We start from the raw sequence: 25,510 nt of genomic DNA on the forward strand, positions 1-25,510 counted from the left end.
GCACTAAATGATTTTTTTACTTGATTAATTTCTTCTATTTATGTTAATATAATTTGTGTCAAATTAGTTGTCTTCTATCTAATAACTTTCAAAAAAAAACACATAAAAATTACTTCCTGCGAATGACTTTAGATGTAGTGAATTTGGAATCAAATAAAAAGAACATCCCCCGCCCTATGACAATTCTGTGTTAAAATCATAACTTCTTCAGGTCTTTTTCAGTACTTTCAGGCAGTAAACTCTACTTCTTTTTCGCTTCTTAGGAAGTTCTTTTTTTGCTGGGTCATTGATAGGTTTTTATGATTAGGACTTATAAGCTTTATCTATATATATAAAATTCTAACGTTACTGACTGACTGACTGATTCATCATCCCACAGCCTAAACAATTGAAGCTAAAGAGCTTAAATTTGGACATAGATTGGTCTCACACCGAATAGATCCACAAAGACGGAATTTTTGGAAATTCGAATGTTTAGGGGGTAAAAAAGTGTAAAAACGGGTAAATTCGGTACTTTTTGCATAAAAGTGGACTTTTTGTACGTTTTTGTACTTTTTGAAATTTCTATAATATTGAATCTAGAAGCATGAAATTAAGTATGTATAGCCCGGATAACGTGAGAACCCATAATAGGGGACTTTTTGGTACTTTATCGTTCTTCCAAAGGTACTTTTTGATATATTTAACCTAGAAACATGAAATTAAACGTGTATGGCCCGGATTAAGTGAGAACCCATAAAGGGGACTTTTGCATACTTTTTTGTTCTTCAGAAGGTACTTTTTTTTAAATTTCTATAATATTAAACATAGAAACATGAAATTAATCATGTATGGCCGCGAATAAGTGAGAACCCATAATAGGAGACTTTTTGGTACTACTTCGTTAGTTTTTGAAATTTCTTCAATATTGAACCTAGAAGCATGATATTAAGTATGTAGAGTCCGTATTAAATGAGAATCTATAAATGGGGACTTTTGCATACTTTATCATTCTTCAAAAGGTACTTCTTGAAATTTCTATAATACTGAACCTAGAAACATGTAATCAAGTGTGTATGACCCGGATAAAGTGAGAACCCATAAAAGGAAACTTTTTCGTTCATCAAAAGGTGAAATTAAGCATGTTTCGCCTAGACCCAAACGTTTGTTGGTCCGATTTCAACCATTTTTAATTGCTTTCATCTTTGGGCATGTACAAATTTCATAAAGTTATCTTGAAAATTACAACTTGTAGCGTGAGCACAAGGACAGACGATCATAGCTAAATCGACTCAGAAAGTGATTTAAGGTAAGTGTAGAATCAATATTGTCGGGTGTTACACACAACATCACAAACGCATATTACCCTCCCCACTAAAGTGGTGTATTTTGAAGGCAGTAGTGCGCGTCTTTTTTGAACTATATGTGAGGGGTATGGGCAATTATGGACCGCTCCCCATAAAACTTGTTAGAGAGAGAGAGAGAATTTGACTCATATAACACAACATTTATGTCGAATTTCATCGCAATACTCTCATTTTTAAAACAGTTATGAATGTTCAAGTTTTCCAACTGTATGGAGCTATGCGTAAACGTGGAACGATATTGACCATTATTAATACCTAACAAATCTTACCTATACGGAATATTTGTGTAAAATTTTAACCCCCTAGCACCCATGATATACATACATATGTATAAACTTTTGTGAGTCTATCATCAATATTTCAATGTGTTACAAACGGAATGAATGGTGGGTATAAAAAGTGCAGTTACAATATAATTGTCTTGGAACAAAAATGTACTATCTGGGGCATCTAATGCTGGAGTATAAATCCAAGAATTGTTTACAGGCTCTTTGAGGCACTTATTAAATCAATTATGCTGTATAAGATAGTTGATCTGGTGACAGGCGTTTGATAAAGCTACACTTAGACAACAACTGGTAAAGGTTATGAGATCTAATGCACTTCACATCACTGGCGGTGGTGGTGACATTTTCATTGAGGAATTTGGCATGAAAATATCATTCCGACTTAATAATTAATGTAGTATCCTTCAGTCAGAAATATCAGCGATTAAGAGGGCTAAGGTGCTATGGATTATCTAACAGGGATATCAAAATTTAAACCGATAGTCAAACTGCGAATTAATCTCTAATTGGTGTGTGTTTTACACCTAGAATTGTTCATGAATGCCGGGCGTGTCTCAATGAGATGGCAAGATATTCGAACAGGTGACAAGGGAATTCGTACGTCAATAATATTGTCGACACTTTGGCAAGAGACGGCTTTTGCGGTGTTCCACTTCTTGTAATTAAGAGGCAGATCACTAAAATCTACCTCTCTAACGATAGCGACTGATGGTCGCGTGGCCACTAATGGATCTATATGATTTCTATAGGAGTTGTCAAAATGTGGATGAGCAAGAGACTACATCTAATTGTTTTGCCTTTGTTCAGCCTATTTCGGCGATCTATCCAAATTGTCAAATAATCAACAGAATGGCTGTAAACTTTGTTACGCACACTAATTATCCATGTCAGTTAGTCCTGGTCTGTTACCTCAGCAATTAAACTCGTACCTTCTCTATTTCTCTTCTACTTTTTCCTATCTCTCTTTTCTTGTACCAGGTATTTTTACAAAGGGATCAACCTAGACCCAAGTAAAGCGAAAATCAGCTACCTTAAACCAATATTGTTATTCAAGATCGAAATTACAAATTGATCTCAAATAAAACTAAAATTAAGTTTTTTTATAAATCCTAATCATTGAGATATTGTTTTAAAAATTTTGAATTTCGAATTTTCAAAAATTTTCGAACATTTTAAAAAAAATCCCAAATTTTAAATTTAAAGAACAATCTCAGAAATTGATCTCAAATAAAACAAAAATGATGTTTTATGAATCCTTATGTTTCAGAGATTATTTTCAGAGTTTAAAAAAATTTCAAACAAAAGTTCGAATTTTCGAAATTTTTCGAACATACCTCAAAAACTTCATTTGCGGAATATACATTGAAATTGTTTTAAAATTCATTGAAAGTTTTATTTTTTTTTTCAAAATTTTTATATTCGAATTTAAAAACAAAAAATCGTATCTTCGAAAGCTAGATTGAAAATAATGTTAACTGAAGAGTAATTTTCAAATTCGAAATTAAATAGAGATTTATTGTCTACCTCTGTCCCAAAGATCCTCTTATTATTCTAACTAAAAATTGACGAGTCTTTTCTAAAAGAAATTCATTTAAAATTAAAAATCTAATATTTTCTCAAAAAAAATCTGATATTTTCCTGCCTTTCTGAACCTCGACCATAATACATACTCCATAAACTGTAGTTATATATTTCTTAAACAATTAAAATATAATTAAAAACGTATCCACTCACCTCACGCAACAAACCAAACAAAACATCCGTCGATAAGGAACGTTCATGAGCTTCATCCATAATAATAGCAGAATAACCATCTAAATCAGGATCACGTAAACTTTCACGCAATAAAATACCATCAGTCATATACTTAATGACAGTCTTTTCCGAGGTACAATCTTCAAAACGTATAGCATAGCCAACTTCTTCACCTGAAACCAAAGTACAAAAAAAATAAAATTAGTATATGAAACAAATAAATAACTTTAAACATACTCACCTAACTTGGTATGCATTTCATCTGACACACGTTTGGCCACCGACATGGCAGCCACTCTTCTTGGCTGAGTACAGCCAATCATGCCGAAATTGCTATAGCCATCCTCATGTAGATATTGAGTCAATTGCGTAGTCTTACCGCTGCCCGTCTCACCCACTATAATAATGACCGAGTTTTCTCTTATAACATTCAACAGCTCCTGACGAGCCGCAAAAACGGGCAGAAAACGTCTTTGTTCTGTAATGGATTTCTTGCGGGCAAAATCACTAGAACCACCTTCCTGATCACGCATATGATCGGCAAATTTTTGATCTTTACGATAGTCAGCCGTATCGGAATCTTTATCGAATTTAGCATCTTCCTCATCGGCTTTCTTCTCAATGCCCATAATGTTACCAAGTTTAGTACCACCCAATTCCCAGTGTTTCTTTTGAGCCTTACGACGTTCTTTTTGCTCACGATATACCCTAACCAGAGTACTGCCTTTACGCGCTATCAGTGCCATATCTGATGTGGGATCTTTGACGGGTATAACCGGTTCTGGTTGTTTGGTGAACACAATACGACCATCGAGAAATGGTGGAATGATGTGATGTACCAATAAATGCACTCGCTCAAGAGCCTCCTCATCGAAGTCGTCATTAACATTTATGGACATGACAACGCCTGAGGTTAACATACGATTACGTTCCCAAAGCTCATTGTCTTTATTGTTTTGTCTCTGCTGGGCACTAATGCGTTTAGTACGTTTTTGTTCCAGCATTTCTTCACGTTTGCGAAAGTAGTCAGCATTGGCTCCGGCAAAGGGATTGTTTTCATCATCGTAGCCCTCGTCAATGTTATACCACTCACGATCCAAACGTCGCTGTTCCTCTTCCCATAAATCGCGATCTTCTTCACTCTCACCCCAGGGCTGACGTTGGCTGCGGCTTGTTGAGGGTGTGGCCCCTGAGCGTTTGCGATCATTTGCCCAAGCATTATACTTATGAGCTGGTGTCGGTCTGGCCGTATCATCCTCTCGGTTATGATCGCGACGAGAACGGCTGCGGCTGGAACTGAAACCACTGCTGACGCTGCGTTGAGACCAATCCCCTTTTTCAGAACTAGCATACGATTTGGGCGTGGGAAAATCCCAGGAAGATTTACGCGAAGAACGCTCACCTGGCTCATCGTCCTCTTCCCAGGCGCTACCCGACACAGAAATTGTATTGGGAGTTCGTGGTTCATCTCTAAAGCGTGGCGTATTAACGCTTCTCTCAGAGTCACGATCTCGCTCACGTTCACTGCGATCTCTGCGCTCACTACGATTATCGCGGTCACGTTCTCTATGATCACGCCGTTTATCACGTCCTCTATCCCGATCGCGGTCACGGTCCCTATCACGTCTGTCCTTCGACGAAGAAGATGACGAAGACGATCTGCTGCGCTCTCTGTCCCTATCGCGATCACGTTCTCTATCATAGTCTTTAGAGGTATAATGCACCCCACCTTTAGAGCGATCTCGTTTGATGTGCTCTCTCAAACGTTCACGTGCTTCTTCAGAAACACCACCCGTATGTGTGGGTGTCTCATCCTTTGGAGCCCTTAACTGACGGCCCATTTTTTGAAAACTTTGCGTATCTGGCTTTTTAAAAGCAAATTCACTTGGCAACGAGGGAGTTGAAACGGCTCGCACATCTTTGTCCTCATCATCGTTTTCATTATCCTTAAAGGATATTAAACGCTGACTCTCTTCACGTTCTTTACGCTTCTGGGCAGCTAACTTGTCTAAGCCCAAGATCGATGGTTTGGGCACTTTAAATTTGTTGTCATCAGTTTTGGTCTTTTTTATAACCAAACCACCGCGCATTTCCGTGGCACTTGTACCCTCAAGACGATGTACACCAGAGTCATCATCCTCATCCATCGTTGGGTTAAAATTAAAGTACAAATGAAAATAATTTTACAAAAATATTCGGTAAAAAACGTTTACAATAAACCGCCCGCCCGGTTAAACTAAAACACAAAACAAACGATATAAAACAGCTGTTTGCAATGATGCCAAAACATTTTTACAAAAAAAAATCGCTTTTTCTATAACTTTTGACAGTATGTGAATTAATGTGGCCAGATAGATGTTTGGTTTGAACATAAGAATTGGCTGATTGTGTTTAGAAAATTGTTTCCAAGATGAAGATGAGAATAGAAAGAACTCGTACTTGTTGTTACTTGCCAAAACTCATTTTAAGGTTCTACTGTCACAAACATATGCTAAAGATGTCTTCATCATTAGTGTTTATTTAGGAATTCGTGTTCATTTAATAAAAAAAGTCGAGATTTATTTCGGCATAAGTAAAAATTATTAAAAATATATAACCTTCTGATTTATTGATTGTAAACTTAAAACAGTAGATGCAAAGAGAAATCGAAAAGTTAATCTAAATTCAAATCAAGAAACTGACGCTTTTTCAGAAACACAACTTCTGGCAACTTCATACTTGTGAATACCCGAGTAATCACAATTCATGTCAAATTTTTGCAACAACAAAATAAAGCGCCATACTTGTTTTTGAAATTTTATCAAACTGAAAAAACACTAAAAGAATAAAAAGAATATCAGCTCCTTTTCCATAAAAATACCAAGTTTAAAACGAAATTTATTTATAAATGGCTTTGAAACGTGAAGCACGATCTTTCCTAATGCCACGGGATCCCAGTATTGATCGTAGATTTCGTCCCTGTCCACAAAAACGTGAGAGACTTTTCAATGAAATAGAAGAGGAAGATGATTACGATGAGGGCAGCGATAGTGACAGTGTGGAAGATGAATACTATGATACTCGTAGCACCGGTGAAGCTTTGACAGAAAGTACAGATTCCAGTGCAGCGGTAGAAACTGGAGCTTTGGTGTATTTAAGATTGAAACCTGTGGAAATGCCATCTTCAGCGTACTCCATATCGGTAGAAGGTAAAGTTCTAATAACCGGTCCTCCCACCGAGTCATCTAGCACCAGTAAGAACAAGAATTCCATGGAGAAGCATTACAGTTTTTCGGAAATTTTCGATTCGGAGGTAAGTCAAAGGGAGGTGTATGAAAAATGTATAGGGGAAAAAATATTGGCCGAGGAAAGTTTCACCGTCCTTACTTATGGTACTTCGGGTTCGGGCAAAACATTTACCCTGCTAGGTGATGATATGAAACCGGGCATTATACCCAGATCATTGGAAAATATTTTCACCCTCTACCAAGCCAATATACATCCAAATCCTTTGGCTAAATTGGTAAATTCGCGCACCACTTTTCTTGATGATCATCTAGTGGAGAAGGAAAACCTGTTGCGTCGTCAAATATTAGACAATTGTAAAAATCTGGAAACAAATTATCTACAACTACAACATTCTATACGAAATGATCATCATTTCGAGACAGTGCCTTTAGACGATGTCTCTGTTTTTATATGGGTAACATTTGTAGAGATCTACAATGAATTGGTGTATGATTTATTGGCCCCCATTAAGTCTACAGGTTCTTTTGCCAACACTGCTAATACGACACGTAAAAATTTAAAAATAGTTTGCAATGATGGCAATGTTTTTATCAAAGGTGTCACTTCGATTTACATAAAAAGCAGTGTAGAGGCCTTGAAACTATTACGCTCTGGCCTGCAAAAGTTAACCTATGCTTCTACTTCCATTAATGCCAACTCAAGTCGTTCACATTGCGTATTTTTTGTGGATGTTTTAAAATACTATCGCACTGGTGTTTACACCGAAACGTCGTACAAATTTTGTGATTTAGCCGGTTCAGAACGTTTAGATAAGACTGGTAATATGGGTTCACGTCTCAAGGAGGCACAACGTATTAATACCTCCCTAATGGTACTAGGACGCTGCTTAGATGCTGCCAATAATTTGGCCTCTTCTGGTAGCACCACCTCAACATTAAATAAAAAAGAACGCATACCCTTTAGAGAATCTAAATTGACCATGATATTGCAGGCAGCTCTTCAGGGTAAGGAAAAATTGGCTATGATTGTTAATGTCACACCCGTAGAGAAATACTATGAGGAGAATTTGAATGTGCTCAATTTTGCTTCCATAGCCAGTAATATTATATTCAAAGCACCGGCTATTAAACCCAACCAATCACGTTATTCTGTATTTAGTGCCACACCCGACAATGGTTACATACAGCAACTTTTAGAAGAGAATGCTAACCTGAAAGCCGATATAGAAAAACTCAATAACCATATAGAGCAACAAAACCAACATATAGATCAGCAGGATCAACATATTGAAGCAATCATCGATGAATCTTATCACTTGAAAAACGAAATCGAACGTTTAACCCATGAACATGCAGAAGAATTATTAAAACAGGAGCAAGAACTACGCAATCAATTGGTTGATTCATTCAAAACCACCTTGGAAGAACATAAAAAACAATTCGAGTTGCGTATGCAGCGTGAAATTGAAAATCAAAAACGTATTTATGAATCAAGAATTGAATTTCTAAAACGGCGACATCAAGAAGAATTAGAGGATTTAAGGGAGGAGCTAGAAGAGGGTGTAGAGAAAAACAACTCTATAGAAAATCTAGATGATGACGAAGTCATAGAGGTTGAAGAAAAACATAATTCGATGGAAAATTTTATTGAAAATACAGCTTCTGTTAAGGAAAATGCAGAAATAAGAGAAAAAAATATTAAAAATGAAATGTTAGAAGTTAAGCACATAGAGGATGCTAAAGGGGAAGTGTTGGAAGATAAAGAAAATATTCAACAAAACTGACTTTAAAACAAAGCGACTTTAATTTGTTTAATAGTAGTGTTTAATAATTTTTAATTTTTTTTATTTAAATTTTAGCTATTCATCGTACTAATTTAATAAATGTTTTTTGTGTATTTATGTATAATTGAAGTGAAGAAGTAGTTTTATATTAGGAGATACAATTTCTCCGGTAAAATGAAATATAAAGAAAAAAATAATGCAAATATTTAAAGTTGACAAATTAACTTTACACATTCTGGCCAATTATGAGCAATAATTCCCAGGGAGTTTATTCCCTTTTGCATGCTATGTGTATAGGAGAGGGAACAAACTCCCCTCAGAATTCAAAATAGTATTTATTCCCATATGAACCTGAAATAAAGTGAAATAAATTCCATAGTTTTATTAACAACAAATTATTATTATACTTTATTTTACATAAGACTAATCCAAACTATTATTAAATATAACAATCTTGTTGACATTGGCAAATAGTTAATTTAGCACATGGTTATTCTAATCATTCTCTATAATAATACTTACTCTTTTACATTATATATAAAAAAACACTTCTACGATATTAACTACATTTCATCATCACTCATTTGAGTGCACAGAACTTGTTCTTGCCACCAGTCGTGAACTTCATAGACGGCATTGGCTTGATTATTAAAAGGCAATAATTTAGTGCCCGGTATAATGTGTGGCAATAAACCGGAAGGACTACCCAAACCACCTTGTGGTAAATTACCATGTTCAAAATGATTAATGGCGGGATAATGAAATTGTGACATATCACCGGCAAAGAAACTATTCTTTTTGTGACCAGCTCCCGGTATAGCGGGTGCTATTGTCAACGGTAAAGTGCTGGTAGTCATGGAATTTTTCTTCTTTTGCTGATTGGCTATATACAAACGTTCCTTATCACTTAACGTTGTGCGCTGTTGGGGATCTGACGATGTTGGCGCTAAGAATTTACGTCCTGCTGAACTACCCGTTGAATCCGAACGATTAAGGGTATAACCACGTTTTGTAGCCGTTATTACGCGTTGTGTAGCATGTGTTGTTGAGGTTTCAGTGGGTGCTGGTGTCGATGCTACTGCACTTGTGCTTACATCATTACCCTCATTTTCGGTGGAACTAAAAGTGGGTGAAAATGCATCACTTGTGGGTGGACAGGTGGCAGCTACAGCACCACTTATAGTAGCTATAGCAGATTTATCTGCCGTTCCTGTAGGTGTTTTATCTTCTTGGGTGCTTGGTCTTATTATAGGCTGTTCATTGGTAGCTCTCAAACCCGCAATCAAGGAGTTTTGCTGTTTCTAAAAAAGAGAGAAGGAGAAGAGCGAAGGTAAATAATTTATTTATCTTTAAGAATAATATCTCAGATTAGAGTAAGATATCAGTAAAGTATAGTAATAAATATTTTCTTAATCAAGCATATTTACTTACATAGGCATTTTGTGACCTTATTTTCTTTAAACAGGCTTCCAACCAATTTCTTATGGTCATTTTGGCCACTTCTTCCTCTACCAAATATTCAAATTCTTCCCGAGCCAATAACTCCTCCAGCTGCAAGGCTTTGCGTATGTCAACCGAACGATAGGATAACATACTAAAAAAACATAATAAATTTTATAATTTTAATATTCTCAAATTGTAATTTTTATAAGAAAACATACTTTATAACATCATGAAATGTAACATCTTCACCATTGTGCAGTTTATCCAATTCATAGCACATGTATTTAAATAACAAACGATCCTTTTGGGGATCACATTCCAAACGTCCCTTTAGTAAACGTAATATAAATTTAACTCTTCGCACAGGAATGACACCACGCTGGTGTATATCAACAATATTCCAGGTATTTTGGAAATTACGTATATCCGCATAGGATAATAAGGCATCTTCTTCATTCGAATAAAACAATGAAAAGTTCTCCATGATAATAGCTGTGTTAAAGATCAAAATATTATTTCGATTCTTGTTTTTTTTTCGTAATATACGTTTTAGTAGAATACTAACCCACGAGTAAGTTTAGCACTATATAAGTAATAATAACATAGAATGTACAAAAATATATAAGACTAGCAGTAAAATTTCCTGTAATATAGAATTAAGAAAAATTATTTGACAAAATTTAATTAAATTTAAATTTCTTTCATTGCAGTATTCAACAACAACTTTAAGGGAAAATTGTGTAAAGAGGAAGTTCCTAGTATTTGCGGTAAGTGCAATAAATAAACTATCATTGATATTTCAATAGATTTATTAAATTATAATACTCTGTTTTCAAGACTCTCAGAAATTCTATAGATTAGTGTACTATCTAGACGTCAGCTTTGTCTGTGGACTATAGATTAGTCTAAAGGCCTGATTATAGCTAAGTCTCTAATCCAGACGGTAGATTAATGTGTATGTGTGTGATTATGTGAAAAACAGCATTAATTTAGGAGAAACAACTTGTCCGGTAATTCGAAATCAAAAGAAAAAATGTTTCATTACTTTACAACATATAGTCTATATAATCCAGTCAATTTACTGGTCTATAGTCTATAAGTTTGAGTAGTCTATTATATCAATATATAGATCAAACTATATAGTGTATATTCTAGGTTAAATTTCAGTTGAAATTTTAGTCTTTAGTCTCGACTATAACTAAGTAATCTTATTAAGACTACAGTTAAGTCTGTAGTCCAGACTATAGTTTAGTATAGTGAAGTCTATAGTCTTGGCTATAATGAAGTCTTTAGTTTTGGCTATAATGAAGTCTGCAGTCCTGACTCTAAATAAATCCAGTCTATACTTCAGAATGTTTGCCTCACTATAGTCCTGACCATAGTTTTGTTTACAGTTAAGACAATAATTTATTTTATAGCCCAGACCATAGCTTAGAATATACTTTTGTCTATAGTTCAGTATATATATAATTCATGCGACAATACACATGTTTATAGTACAGGCTATAGATTAGTATCTTGTCCACTCTATAAGCAAGCCTATACTCTACACTGTAGACTGGTCTATAGTTCACATTATAATTGTTTTAAACAAATCATCTCACCACAATCCGTTTCCCAATAATTATTTCCCGGTGTACAATAGGGTGGCTGAACCATACAATCATGCATTATTTTATTCCAATCTTCACCAGTAACAATACGGAAAAGCATAGCAACACCAGTAACAGGAGAACCAAAATTAGCACGACGACCTATACCTTCACCATACTTGACAGTACCTTTACCGAAAAAGAAAAACAAGATTTATAATCTCTTTAAACACTTAAAGCATAACAACTTACCAAAGAGTATAGTACCAGCCAAGGCATAGAAAAATACCAATAAAAACATGCCAAATATAATAAAGAATGATTTACAAACCGATACACCCACGGTTAACATTAACATTTTCAATGTGGTATGTTTACCGGTTATGGTGAAAAATCTTAATATCACCACCATAAAACCAAAGAAATAGGATAAATCATTCTGTAATGTAAAGACATATAAAGAAATTTTAATAAAATATAGAAATTTTCAATAAAAATTAATTAATTTACCCTTAAAATAGTTTGTAAAAATATCCAAACAACACCCGATACGGTAACCAATAAATCATAACGATTACGTCTCGACTGCCAATAGCCACGCGGAGTGAAAGCTATAATTTTCATAACCACCTCCACCACAAAGACAAAAGTCAAGGTGGCACTTAATAAGACACAAATTTCGGTAATACTTTCACCTTTAATCCACTGTAGAATTAAAAAAGTAATAATAATTATTTATTAGATACTAGCATACCCTGGGTGCTTCGCTACCCTAACTATGTTCAATATCGTAAAAATATCAAAAAGTACCATCGGAAAAACGAAAAAGTACATTTAATAAAGACCGTGTGTTCCGGTTAATCATTATAAAGAATCCATTTGAAGAATAGAAAAGTACCAAATAGTTTCCACTTCCAGAATATTATTCAGTCAAGACCATGTATGTTAAAATTAATGTTCCTAGGTTGAATATTTTAGAAAATTAAAAAAGTAAAATTTATCTCATAAAAGTACTAAAAATTGTGACTTAAAGGATCTTATTCAATAAGGATCGTGTATGTTTAATAATCATGTGTTTTCAGTTCATATTAAAGAACATCATTTGAAAAAAGAAATTAGTACCAAAAATAGAATAAAGTTTACCTAAGTGGAAAGTACATATAAAAAGAGTACAATGTTTCCCCTTTTCGCTTAGAAGTATATATTTTTCGAGAATTAAGTTTACAAAATGTTCCGTATTTAAATCTACATAGTATATATCACAGATAAAACTCAAACGATTCAAATCTTCATTCATTTACTCCAGAAAAATTGTGCTTTAAAAAGGTACCAAACAATTTACTCGAATTTGGTCCTATATAGGCCTTAGTACTCGAATTCTAAAATAATATACCAAAAGCTTATTTTCTGTGAGTAAAACTAAACTACTTTTTGAAATTTTATAAAAGTTGGCTCAATTGAAGTTTGAATAAAATTAAATTTCCAGTTTTTAACCTTTTTAGTAATTTTTTTTACCCAGTAAATAGCAAAAATTTTATTACAATAAATATTACAGAGTTAGTCCGTAATTTAATATGAATAATTCAATAAACCGAAAAAGTTTTCTTAATGTGCTAAAAAAGTACCATAAATACAGTTTTGTCCCTTTTACATCCAAAAAAAAACTGAACTTTAAAAAATTACGAAACAGGTATCTCATAATTTTGAGAGATGTATCTAAAATATTTAGAAAAATTTGATTATGTTAATTAGTTTAAAAGTTATAAAGGGCTGAAAAAGGTACCAAAATCACCTTTGTTACACATTTTTACCTCTTAAAAGTACGAATTTCAAAAAATGATCAGACACCCATCTGCTCATTTTAAGAGTATATACAGGTGCATTTAAAATGTTTCTTCTATCACTAATATTATGTAAGATATTTAAGAAAACCTGTTTTACCCGTTTTTCCTCTGTTTACCCTCCTTAGTGGATCTACATAACCAAAAACATATCTACTGTCAAAAGTTCATGATTCTAGGTTCAGCCGTTTGGGCTGTGCGATGATGAATCAGTCAGTCAGTAACGCTACTCTTTTATATATATAGAAGAAGATTAGTTTTATAAAATGTTTAAGATTTACCGTTATCGACAATAGACCACTGTTAATTAAAACTATGGCTGCTATAAAACGTTTAAAATATATATGCTGAGTAACATCATAGGCAAATGCCCGTACTTTACGACCATCCGGCCTAGGAGGCAAATGTAAAGGTTGAGCAATTTTCAAACGTTTCTTTAAATCACACCATCTTCTCTGATCAACAGTTAAAAGTGCAGTGCCTTTATTTTCCGAGTAATTGGCAATGACCACACCAACAAATAGTGTAAGACCAATCATACAACCCAAGAAAATGTATATGTGTATGTAAATTGCATGAATCTGAAATGAAATTAAGAGATATGAGTACAAAGATATCAGATTATAGTTTTGTACAGAATACAGTCAAATATATAGTACTAACTATAATTGCTATCCAAATTTTAAAAACTAATAGTTACTCACCGGTCCCACAGCCTTAATCAAAACATCTCTCACATCCAACCAACCCTTAAAAGATAAAACCTCAAACAAAGTCAACATAGCATCACCAATATTATCAAAATTAAATCTTCTTGGATTGGCCCATACTCTTGGCACCAACATGGCTGGATATGATTCATCTGAAGCCGGCATTAATTTCATTTTAGTTACAAATACACGCCGCATAAAAACACCCACACAATCTTCACGTTTTAATATTGTCGGATCGTTACAACGAGCCAAACGGCCTCCATATAACTGAACACCATAACTGGCGAATATAAACATTAATAGAATCAACAATGTCGATACTAATAAGATTTCCTTGAAACCTCGACACAATTCATAAACTACTTTACGCATATGTGGAACTAGAGTAAATATACGTAAAGGTCTAATACATCTTAGAACCATCAAGAGTTGAGCACCCGAATTGGTGGGTATATGTTTGGGCATCCAGCAAAGAAAAGAAGTAGAGACCACGTAAATGAAAACATCCAATACGGCGGCCACATCTTTAATATAAGCTTTGGGGGTAAAGAATAAACCATCTGCTAGGATTTTCAAAGCCAATTCTAAACTCATAAAGATGACAAAAGCATATTCGGCTATTTGTAATGTGGGATGATCCATAACACGATCATTGGGCGTTTCAAACATCATGGAGATACACGAAAGTGTAGTAACGAAAATCATGACCCAATCCAAATAAGTGACCAAACCCAAGAAATTGCTAAAATTTAACAACTTTTAATTCAATTCCATTATTTTTGCCATTGATTTTCATTGTACTTACTGCATACTTTTATATTGTACTTTACGCTCTTTACCCGTCAAAGGATCCTTTAGTCTAGCATCATAACGTCCGTGTACAATTTTTTGACAAATTTTACGAAAACGACTTTCTCGTGGTACCAAAAATAGTGGTGTATCGAAAAAGGGATGATTCTCGCGCAAATCCTCCTCTCTTTGATTACGCCGCATTTCGGCTTGTTGTCTTTTAGCTTGTAATAGTTTTATATCTAAATCATGGGGTCTAGCTCTGCCGGAATTGGCACGTGGTGCTGATGCTATATCACCATTTTCCATAAGATGTTCATAGGTTTGTTTTAGTTTTATAGAACCAGAACGTACACTTCGTCGTATGGAACGGGAACCAAATCTGTGATTGCAATAAATAATACAGTTTTGAAAATTAATTAGTTACTCAAAGCTAATTACGGACGTAAGTCTACATTATAATCAATGTTATGGGTTATAATCTTTTCTATCGTCCAAATTATGATCTAGTCCTTTGTCTTGGCTATAATCTAGTCTAAAGTCTACACTTTAATCTAGTCTATAGTCTTCACTATAATCTGTATAAATCTGTAGTCTAACCTCTAGTCGAGTTGATAGCCTGGACTACAATCTAGTCGATTTTATTGACTATAGTCTGGGTATTAGTCTAGTCCATAGTTTGGATTATAGTGTAGTCTGGACTAGTCTAATCTATACTCCAAAATCCAGACTATGGAATAGTATATACTCTAGTCTATACTCTAGTCTAAAGTCCAGTCTATAGTCTAGTCTATAGTCCAGTCCATAGTCTAGTCTATAGTCTAGTCTATATTCTAGTCTATATTCTAGTCTAGTCTAATCTATACTCCAAAATCCAGACTATGGAATAGTATATACTCTAGTCTATACTCTAGTCTAAAGTCCAGTCTATAGTGAAGTCTATAGTCTAGTCTATAGTCCAGTCCATAGTCTAGTCTATAGTGTAGTCTATATCTAGTCTATATTCTAGTCTATAGTCTAGTCTATAGTCTAGTCTATAGTCTAGTCTATAGTCTAGTCTATAGTGTAGTCTAGTCTATAGTCTAGTCTATAGTGTAGTCTATAGTCTAGTCTATAGTCTAGTCTATAGTCTAGTCTATAGTCTAGTCTATAGTCTAGTCTATAGTCTAGTCTATAGTCTAGTATATAGTCTAGTCTATATTCTAGTCTATAGTCTAGTCTATAGTCTAGTCTATATTCTAGTCTATAGTCTAGTCTATAGTCTACTCTATAGCCTAGTCTATAGTCTAGTGTATAGTCTAGTCTATAGTCTACTCTATAGTCTAGTTAACAGTTTACTTTATGATCTTTACTAATAGTCTGGTCTGAACTATATTCTAACTTATAGACTGAAATAACTGAGTTATAGTCAAGTTTGAAGTCAGATTTAATCTTGAGACTTTCGTAACATATATCTTTGATGTAATCAAATATTACTTACTTCTTTTGATCTACTCTCCAAGGTTTCGAATGGGTAATAGTACCTTGAGATTTAAGACCACTTTTTCCACCCACAACTGGCAACATGGCTGAATCACCCAGCATTAGACGTTGATTATTAGAATCACTTTAAATGGAAAATCAAAATTGTTCAGATCGATGCTAAAATCAAACAATTCTCAAAACGTCTACTCACTTTATTATATGAGTAATAGCTAGTTTCCTTAAACTACTACCCGCCGAACGAACTTTAGCAGTTTTATTCATTATTCTCACAGGTTTTTGTTTACGAAAGACAACATTCGATTCCCAGTACTCTGACATGGGACGTTTACAACTCTCCATCGAAGGATCATCGGATTCTAGCTCAATAACGAATTGTTTCATAAAAGACTCTCTCACTTTGGGCAGCGTAAAGTCATTCGGTATACGATGCAATATAGTCATTTGTGGAGACTGAGGAAATTTCTCAAATATTCTCAAACGAAACGGTAAAGTTTCTTTAATTTCAGCACTTTGTTCGCGAAACTTAAGCTGTTTCAATTTCTTGATATCTTCATCCAATTCCAAATTATCCAAAATAACCGCCACGAACAAACTTAACACGATAAGTGTGACGAACAAGTGATAGAGTATAAAATAAATAGCAACTAAAGGTGTTAGAGTTTTACTGGTTCGTATCATGGTTTCATCCATAACCTCAACCCAAGCTTCTTGGGTAAGAATTTGAAACATAGACATAAAGGCTTCGGGAAAAGTTTCGAATTTGGTAAAATCACAAAGAAAACAGAACAATTGCATAGAAATGCCTGAGCTAATAATGAGCAAACAAACGGTGAATGTTATAAGAGAACCTAGTTTTTTACCAGGACCAAAGATTTTATAGACAAAACCCTCTAGCATGGGTGAGGCTTTAATCAGGCGAACCACACGAAGAACCTTATAAAAAAAAAGAATTCATTTTATAACAGACATCTATCTATAAGTATTAGGTTAGTTGTGGACTCACCTGAAAATATGTAAATGGAGATAGATAAAAATTTGGCACAATGTGCAGAGTAGTTCCAACAGCCAACAACAATTCAAATTTATGTATCGAATGTTTGTAATAGCCCCTCCAACCCAAACAATAGATCTTAAATAATGTTTCCAAATCCAAGAGTAATGTAAATATCGCCTCTATATAGTAATAATTCTCATAAAATACATGACGTGGCCTGCCATCATGTTTAAAGGTCATGGTAGCCGTTACAATGCCATTTGCCAAGATAATCGACATGACCAGCATACGAAAATAGGGAGAACGTAAAATGGCATGACAAGTCTCCGGCGCCAGACCACCATGTTTACTATCATCTATGGTAACCAAACGCCAACCTTGATCATTACCACTCAATATTTGTGAGGCAGCGGTTTTGGTTATATGACCACGAGCACCCCACATTTGTTGAAACTGCACACGTATCTCATTGAAAGTCTCCGTAATGACAGCAATGAAAACATTCTTCACCAGCCACGCCAAAAAGAATATCATGGTACTAGAAATTTTGAATTAAGACTTACTAAGTTAACACCCATTTCATTTCCTATAACACTCATATCCAAAAAAAAAAAACAACAATTACCTAAAATAAAATGCCGCTCTCCAGGCGGGTAATGAATCTATGGCACGATACATTATAAAAACCCAACCTTCTTGTGAAGCTGCCTGATATACCGTAAATATACTAGTGGCTATATCTTCGAAACCATTAAAACCGATAACATAACTGCTCAAAAAATCCAATTTCATGCATTTCATGCCAGGTGAACATTGATAACCAGAATCTGGATCCATTGAACAAAACGTATCAGGTATGGCCAAAGAATTTAACGTTAAAATCCTAAATAAATAATTTTCATTTGTTATCATTTATAAAACGAAAGTTTTCTATAAATATAGAAGAATTATAATTGAAAACAGACTTTGTGAGCGTAATTTAGAAGTACATTAATTTAAAGGGGCTTTTATTTGTCTTCGATTCAAAGCAGTACGAAGCGATCTAGTCTGGACTGTATGTAGTTAAGTGTACTTGGACTATACTTAGTTAGGTATGATCTGGTTTACATTTATTCAGGTCTTATCTATAAATGGACTATAGTCTTGTCTATTATTAGCACTAAAGACTAGATTATTGGCTAGGCTAGTCTCTAGTCTATAGACTCGTATAGAGTATAGTATATAGTTCAGTCTACAGTCGAGTATATAGTTTAATCCACAGTCTAATCTATAGTCTAGTCTATAGTCTAGTCTTGTCTATAGTCTAGTCTATAGTCTAGTTTATAGTCTAGTCTATAGTCTAGTCTATAGTCTAGTCTATAGTCTAGTCTATAGTCTAGTCTATAGTCTAGACTATAGTCTAGTCTATAGTCTAGTCTATAGTCTAGTCTATAGTCTAGTCTATAGTCTAGTCTATAGTCTAGTCTATAGTCTAGTCTATAGTCTAGTCTATAGTCTAGCCTATGGTCTAGTCTTTAGTGTAGTATATAGTGTAGTATATAGTATAGTCAATAGTCTAGTTAATAGTCTAGTCTGAAATCTATAGTCTAGTCTATGGTCTAGTCTATAGTCTAGTCTATAGTCTAGTCTATGGTCTAGTCTATAGTCTAGTCTAGTCTATAGTCTAGTCTAGTCTAGTCTATAGTCTAGTCTATAGTCTAGTCTATAGTCTAATCTATAGTCTAGACTATAGTCTAGTCTACTGTCTGGATTATAGACTAATCTACAGTTTTAGTCTGTATTAAAGTTTAGTCTATAATTTAGACTATAGTTTAGTATATAGCATAGTCTTGCCTACAGTTTGGAGTTTAGTGTTCAGTGGTCTGGACTATAGTAGTACTATAGTCTCACCTATATTCTGAAGTCTATGTAGTCCTTAGAACCCCTTAAAATTAACGTACTACAAATTCGAACTTAAAAAAATACAAAATAAAAGATTTTGAAAATATTTTGTTTGATCTTTTTGATCAAATCAATCACAAATTTAACACCTTGTTTATTAGACAAAATATTTTCAAAATAAATAATAAATTTAACAAAAATAGAATGGATTAATTTCTCAAAGAGCACAATTAAGACCCAATTAATCGGAATTATGAAACGTTTTCAAAACAACGTTAATAAAACATACGGCCTATCGTATTCGTCATATTCGCTATTATTCATAACACAATGATTTTTTAATTCTCCAAAAAATTGTACACCCATCAGACCGTATAAGGACATAAAAAATAGGAAGAATAAGGTGACATTATAAATCTGTTGACTCGAACGCCTGAAATTAGGTAAAAGAATAGTTTAAAATAATTTCAATGATTGAATTCTTAACAGTTTAATAAGTCGTACTTAAAGATTTGATTTATGCGTTTTTTTGGCATCGAAAATTTCAGGAAGACTCTTAGGAAACGTATCATAATCAAAGGTCTTGGAGCGCGCATTATGGATAAGGGTGAAAATCTGTAATTAAATACATTTAATGAGGTTTTACACTCTTACACTTTCTATGATATTTCATATTGAGTTTACTTACTTTGGCACTATTTCAAGTATTTCAAATATTTGTAATATTATGGAAATCCATAAAAAGAATACCATTGAAAAATCAAATTGGCACCAATGATCCTTTAAATATGGTACTTCACCCTAATGGTTTTTATAAAATTTCATATTAACAATAGTTAAATGTTTTCAAAGTTATGTTCCTGTACTTGAAAAATTTAATGGTTTTATTTAGAATTTTTTCTTTTTATTTGCAAATTTTGCGATGTGGAAAAAAATCCACTGAATTCAGAATAAAACCTTTGAATCTACTTAAGTGCGGACATTTTTTTTCATTACATTCAAATTTTCTTCTGTGAAAGGTGTAATATTTAACAAAAAAAAAAACAAATCAATTTTAAAAGAATGCATTCATGAGAATAGCGTTAACAAATTTTTTAAAATCAATGTGATACAGTGCAGTGGAAACATTCAAGATTAACTTCTAATGGATAGGATACATAGTAATACCTATAATCAATGAGTTAGTTCATCTAGATCTAGATACAAAGTTTCCAACAAACTGTTTCAATTCAAATGACTGCATTCTTTAATTGTTTAACAAATTACTTGAGTGTTATGCTATGTATACACGGTTGTTAGATCTTACAACGTTGGCAGTAAAATGTACAGAAAATTTTTAATAATGCTGTCAACTTACAAATTTTGTCATGCAATATTTTCGCTGATAAAACTTGTAAGTTCAGACGATTATTAGACATTTTCTGAACATTTTACTGACAACGTTGTAAAATCTGACAATCATGTATCACGGCTTTTATATGAGTGTTTGTGATCTGCAGAAAATTGACAATTGTATGCGATAGCTCTCTCGGCTCATGATAAACAGAAATAGCTATATATGTATTTTTCATTAAAACATTTAAATAATTTACATATACCCAGCAGTTCGACAAAGAGTCATTGTATACGAAAATGACAGTAATTTCCACTAATAGTTAACCACCTGGATGATCGTAATTCGTATGTTTTGGGTCATTCGTCACGAATGTACCCTTTGTAATCGAGAATAACGACAGTCGTCACTTTAGTGTCCTCTTTGTAAGCGGGAGCGGAGACAGTTGTCTCTTTACTATCTTCAAGTAACTTATACTCTTAAAAGTAGTTTTTTTTTTGTTGTACTTCCGAAAGTAGTTATTTTATCCCTCTTTTGAGGAAATGTTTATTACTTTCTACTAATATGCCACCATCTGGTTGACTCAAAATTTATATCTTTCGGGTCAATCGTCACATTATTGTCCCATAGTATTCTAGAGAGTAGACACTTGAAATTTTTTAATTTTAGTTCCATTATTATCTTACCACCTGGCTGACGCCAAGTCATATTTTTTTGGTATTTCGTCGCAAATAAACTCTTTGTAATCGATAATGAAGACAGTCGTCACTTTAGTGTCCCATTTGTAAGCGAGAGCGGAGGCAATCATCTCTTTACTGTCTCTTTGTATGGTGTAGAGTGACGATTGACTTCCTCATGATTGACAATCCCATGTTAAAATGGTCGGTCACCTGGGTAGTCAGGTGGCTAGGGGCCACCACAAGTGGTAGGTTAAGTGGTCAGTTCGGGACTGTTCCGTCGAACTGCTCGGTATATATAGCTATTTCTGTAAATGCACAAGCTCTCAATGCTACTATCTCAATCTACTACTATTACTCACATGATAAACGCCGCGTATGTGCATTTTGGCAATCATTTCAGCGGTAAAGAGTAACGTTACCGCAATATCTGATACGAATGTTATATACTGTGTGGGTGGATATAATTCGAAAGTTTTCGGAGTATTCAATGAGACTGAGGCCAAGGCTACTAAAGCGCAAAAACGCATTAGGCGCCTAACCCACAGTTTGTTCACCCATTCAATATCGGCACTTTCGTTAAGCGACTCCTCGGGACCATAATCAGCTAGAAATGGCTCGCCGCCCTTAAGACTCTGCTTGCGACCAAGCATTTTATTACCAATACCGGTTGCAATGCCAAGTCCGAGTGGCGGCACGCCCGTTATGGCAGCACTACTAGGTCCCATTGCACTACTAATGCCGCCACAAATGCCCATACCGACGCCACTTAAACCCATACCACCAACGCCCGAAGAACCGCCGCCACCGCCTGATGCAGCTGTATTAGCTGCTGCCGAAGCACTGCCCAATTGACCGGCCGTAACGCCGGAACCATTATTGTGTGACATGCCACCACCTGCACCAGTGCCACTTTGTCCCGTATTCGTGGTGTTGTGAGCACTATAATTACTACTAATGGCTACAGTGGCCGATGTTCCTAACATGGGTCCCATATTAGGCATACGTAGGCCACTACTTCCACTGCCACTTCCACTGCCCGAATTTAAAACAGTTGGACTATTTATGGTACTGGTGCCCTCAATGCCATAGCCCGGCTGAAATCCCCTATAGGTTTGTGTTGAAAATGCAGCCTTCGGGCTGTCCGTATGATTGAAGGTGAAATGTTGAGCCTGTGTCGAGTAATGTGATTGATTGCGATAGTGTTGTTGTAGAAAATGACTGCTAGCACTTTGACTAATGGCGGCTGCAATGGATGTGTGACTTGCACTGCTAGCAATGGGTGCTAGATTTGTGGCGGAAAGTGTTTTACTACGAGCTGCTCCCAAGCGGCGAGTACGCAATTGTTCACTCATCCAAAACTATAAACGGCATAATCGAATCAGATTAATCTTCTTTAAAAAAAGAATCTGAAATAAAATCTAAAAGAAAATAAATGGAATTGTTCAATCATTATTATCAGTCATTAACAAACTTAAAAAGAAATTACAGTTAAACAAAATGTTTACTAAAAATTGAAACTGGTCACTCTAAAATTACTCTCTCCTAATATGTTAACCTTGACATTAGCGGTTTGTGTTTGTTTGCAAACAACTGTTGCACATTTTTGTATAACAGTTCATATTGTTTACATTAAGAAAAGCCGGTTTGTATAACACTTTGCGTTAAATTTTATAATCCAACAAGTGGACGAACAGCTGTTCACCTGTTGCTTTGACACAACAGCTGTTCAACCAACTGTTGCTGGTCTGTTGTCAGCTGTTCTAACAGCTGTTTAAATTATAACAGTTTTCTTGATCCAAAAATTGGGGTTGTGCTTTTCAACCCCCAATTTGGGGGTGTGTATAACAGTTATAGAAATTTTCACTAGATACACACTAAATTCGTTCACTTTTCAAATAAATATGAATAAAATTATATAAAAATTTTAATATTTTACAATTTTTACAATCATTTATTAGTCCATCAATTTTTATAACTTAACAATTAGTTTTATATTTTATTAAATATTCACAATATTTTAAAACAAACACTATGTTTTCTTTTTTTTTTACCACTGACTTCAACGATTTGAAAATGTAAGTTATTTCAATATAACTTGTTAAAAACTAAAAAGTTTTAACATTTTAAATTTGTATTGAAATATTTCTAATGTTTTTTGTAAAAATTATTTCAAAATCTTAAAAATTTACCCACTTTTTTATAAAAAATCTGGTGCAAAAATAATTTTGTGTGTCACATAAATCTCTAGAAATATAACTATAAAGACAACTAGTATAACAGTTTAAGGAACTTGCAAAGGATTTTATTAACCCTTTGTGAAACTAAATAGTTTATTATTGTTATTAGTATATAAATCTATTACAATTATAAAACCATTTATTTTTATAATATTCAACCTAAATTTTGTTTATAAATTTTAGTTTTTCTAATAAATTTTATTGAAAATTTATATATATTTCTAACAACAGCTTTTGAAGGGATAACAAACTGTTATACACACAGTGTTGTATTGGGAAGCATGCGCAGTTTTAAATTTTGAATTTTATATGACACTTGTTGATATGTTTTTAACAAACATATGATTGAATTTTTACATACAAAACGATATAGAAACTTCATACATAAAGTAATTTTAAAATTTTAGACTCTAAAGTTTAGGGCCTAAATAGGGTTCTATAAATCGACTTTCGAATAATCGAACAATCGACTTTTTGTCGAAAAAAGTCGAAGTCGACTATTTTGTTCTAAAAAAGTCGATAAGTCGACTTTGTAAATAAAAGTCGGAAACTCGAAAAAAGTCGGAAAGAGTCGAAAAAAGTCGAAACGTCGGAAAAAGTAGAAAAATGTCGAAAAGTCGGAAAAAGTCGAAAAAAATCGGAAAAAGTCGAAAATAGTCGGAAAAAGTCGAAAATAGTCGAAAAAAGTTGAAAATAGAAAAAAGTCGAAAAAACTCAAAAAATTGCAACAAATAGAAAAAATATAAATAAAATTTTTTTATTAATAATAAATAATAATAATATAATGTTAAATGGCAACATAATAAATTTACGCTTCTGGCTTCGGAAAAAGTAGAAAATAGTCGGAAAAAGTCGAAAAAAGTCGCAAATAGTCGAAAAGTCGACTATTTACAAAATATTAAAAGTCGAAAAATCGACTTTTAATTAAATGAAAAAGGTCGAAAAATCGACTTTTAACTAAATGCAAAAAGTCGAAAAGTCGACTTTTCATAAAATGCAAAAAGTCGGAAAGTCGACTTTTCGTTTCAACCATAGAACCCTAGGCCTAAACCCATTGTATTGATAATCTAAAAAAGATTTTCTAAAGAAATGTTTAGTCCTAAAAATCCGTTGTAAAATACTAACATCTATAGTTTTCAGATGGACGTTTAAAGTTTTAACTCGAAAGACTCTTTAGCTTCTTAAGAACCACAACATTGATGAAAGTAGAAAACCAGTAGAAGACTGAGCAGCGCTGAATCCTCAGAATTTCCCGAACAAAGCATGTCTTCCATACATATATCGTATAATAAAGGATAAAAGATTTGTCATGTCGTTATAATATCGTGAAGACATTTGAGTAATTCTTAGGTCAAATTTAGTGAAACCCAATCCTTAAGAAAAGTATACTTTAGGCTCAGGATTAAAAAAATTATAAACTTTCAAGTTATTTTTCTATGTGTACAAATTATAAACATAACACACATTCAACAACTATGCGCCGGTTTACACAGGGAAACTTTTTTTGAAGACTTTTGATTTTGTATGTGATAGAAAGAGATGGTTAATATTTTTTCTCTTTCTCTCACACACAAAAATCAAAAGTTTTCCAAAATAAGTTTTCCTGTGTGAACACCGGCAGTACGTAATTATTGCGCAGGTGTTAAAATATAAGTGATGCTAACTGGATCCTAAGGAAGCAGTTAGCGGCTGTAGATAATATAGAGTATATAGAGACATGTTTCTCCTCTATTTGTTTTTCTATGGTAGAAAATATTAAAAATTTTATCTAAACTTTTTTCGTTTTAACTTTATTTTGAATTAAAAAAAAAGTATTTTAAATAACACAGACAACGGTGTTATGTCGAAAAGTTCAAACTCAGAGGAAAAGGCATCTTATATTAAACTCGCCAAAAGAATAACAAAAAACCGCTGAATTATCAGCATTGAAAGCAAAGATTGCGTAAGCTAAAATTGAAAACTCTATTAGAAGAAAGTAAATAAAAGATTTAATGGTTATTTTGAGATTTATGGAATGCAATAGTTGTTTATTCATATTTTCCGAATAATATGATAAATTTATTTTGAATTTGACAGTCTTCCAGTACTGGTCTCTTTTTGTTATCGACTTGTAGTTATTTACC

At 33.8% G+C, this 25,510-nt stretch overlaps 3 protein-coding genes across 4 annotated transcripts in view; 1 reads left to right on the forward strand and 2 right to left on the reverse strand.

Moving 5' to 3' along the window:
- LOC111679743 (pre-mRNA-splicing factor ATP-dependent RNA helicase PRP16) overlaps window positions 1-5,637 on the reverse strand; it is a 61,403-nt gene extending 55,766 nt beyond the window's left edge. Inside the window, exons 1-2 of the mRNA XM_023441338.2 lie at window positions 3,630-5,637; window positions 3,368-3,561 (exon numbers count right to left, since the gene is read on the reverse strand). Of these exons, the coding sequence (XP_023297106.2) occupies window positions 3,368-3,561; window positions 3,630-5,535 (2,100 nt within the window). The 5' untranslated portion in view covers window positions 5,536-5,637. The remainder of the gene's footprint in view (window positions 1-3,367; window positions 3,562-3,629) is intronic.
- A 385-nt stretch (window positions 5,638-6,022) lies between these two features.
- LOC111679724 (kinesin-like protein subito) lies at window positions 6,023-8,522 on the forward strand. The gene has a single exon (XM_023441317.2). It carries the CDS (start codon window positions 6,276-6,278, stop codon window positions 8,397-8,399), a length of 2,124 nt encoding a protein of 707 aa, XP_023297085.2. The 5' UTR covers window positions 6,023-6,275; the 3' UTR covers window positions 8,400-8,522.
- Window positions 8,523-8,778: 256 nt separating this feature from the next.
- Window positions 8,779-23,403, reverse strand: LOC111679728 (sodium leak channel non-selective protein). Of its 2 annotated transcripts, none has more exons than XM_046946256.1 (19): window positions 23,344-23,403; window positions 21,510-22,568; window positions 19,826-19,938; window positions 19,642-19,752; window positions 19,427-19,570; window positions 17,882-18,139; window positions 17,266-17,794; window positions 16,453-17,195; window positions 16,258-16,383; window positions 14,794-15,159; window positions 13,980-14,730; window positions 13,557-13,856; window positions 11,945-12,139; window positions 11,687-11,873; window positions 11,447-11,623; window positions 10,408-10,485; window positions 10,061-10,334; window positions 9,831-9,993; window positions 8,779-9,700 (listed from the first exon to the last, which is right to left on the reverse strand). In XM_046946256.1, exons 2-19 carry the CDS (start codon window positions 22,500-22,502, stop codon window positions 8,963-8,965), a joined length of 6,246 nt encoding a protein of 2,081 aa, XP_046802212.1. In that variant the 5' UTR covers window positions 22,503-22,568; window positions 23,344-23,403; the 3' UTR covers window positions 8,779-8,962. The 2 variants fall into 2 exon arrangements, with proteins under 2 accessions (XP_046802212.1, XP_046802211.1); XM_046946255.1 differs by lacking the exon at window positions 23,344-23,403 and adding an exon at window positions 22,637-22,823.
- Window positions 23,404-25,510: the final 2,107 nt, after the last annotated feature.

Source organism: Lucilia cuprina, chromosome 3 (genome assembly GCF_022045245.1).
Source record: "Lucilia cuprina isolate Lc7/37 chromosome 3, ASM2204524v1, whole genome shotgun sequence".
Classification (NCBI taxonomy): Eukaryota; Metazoa; Arthropoda; class Insecta; order Diptera; family Calliphoridae; genus Lucilia; species Lucilia cuprina.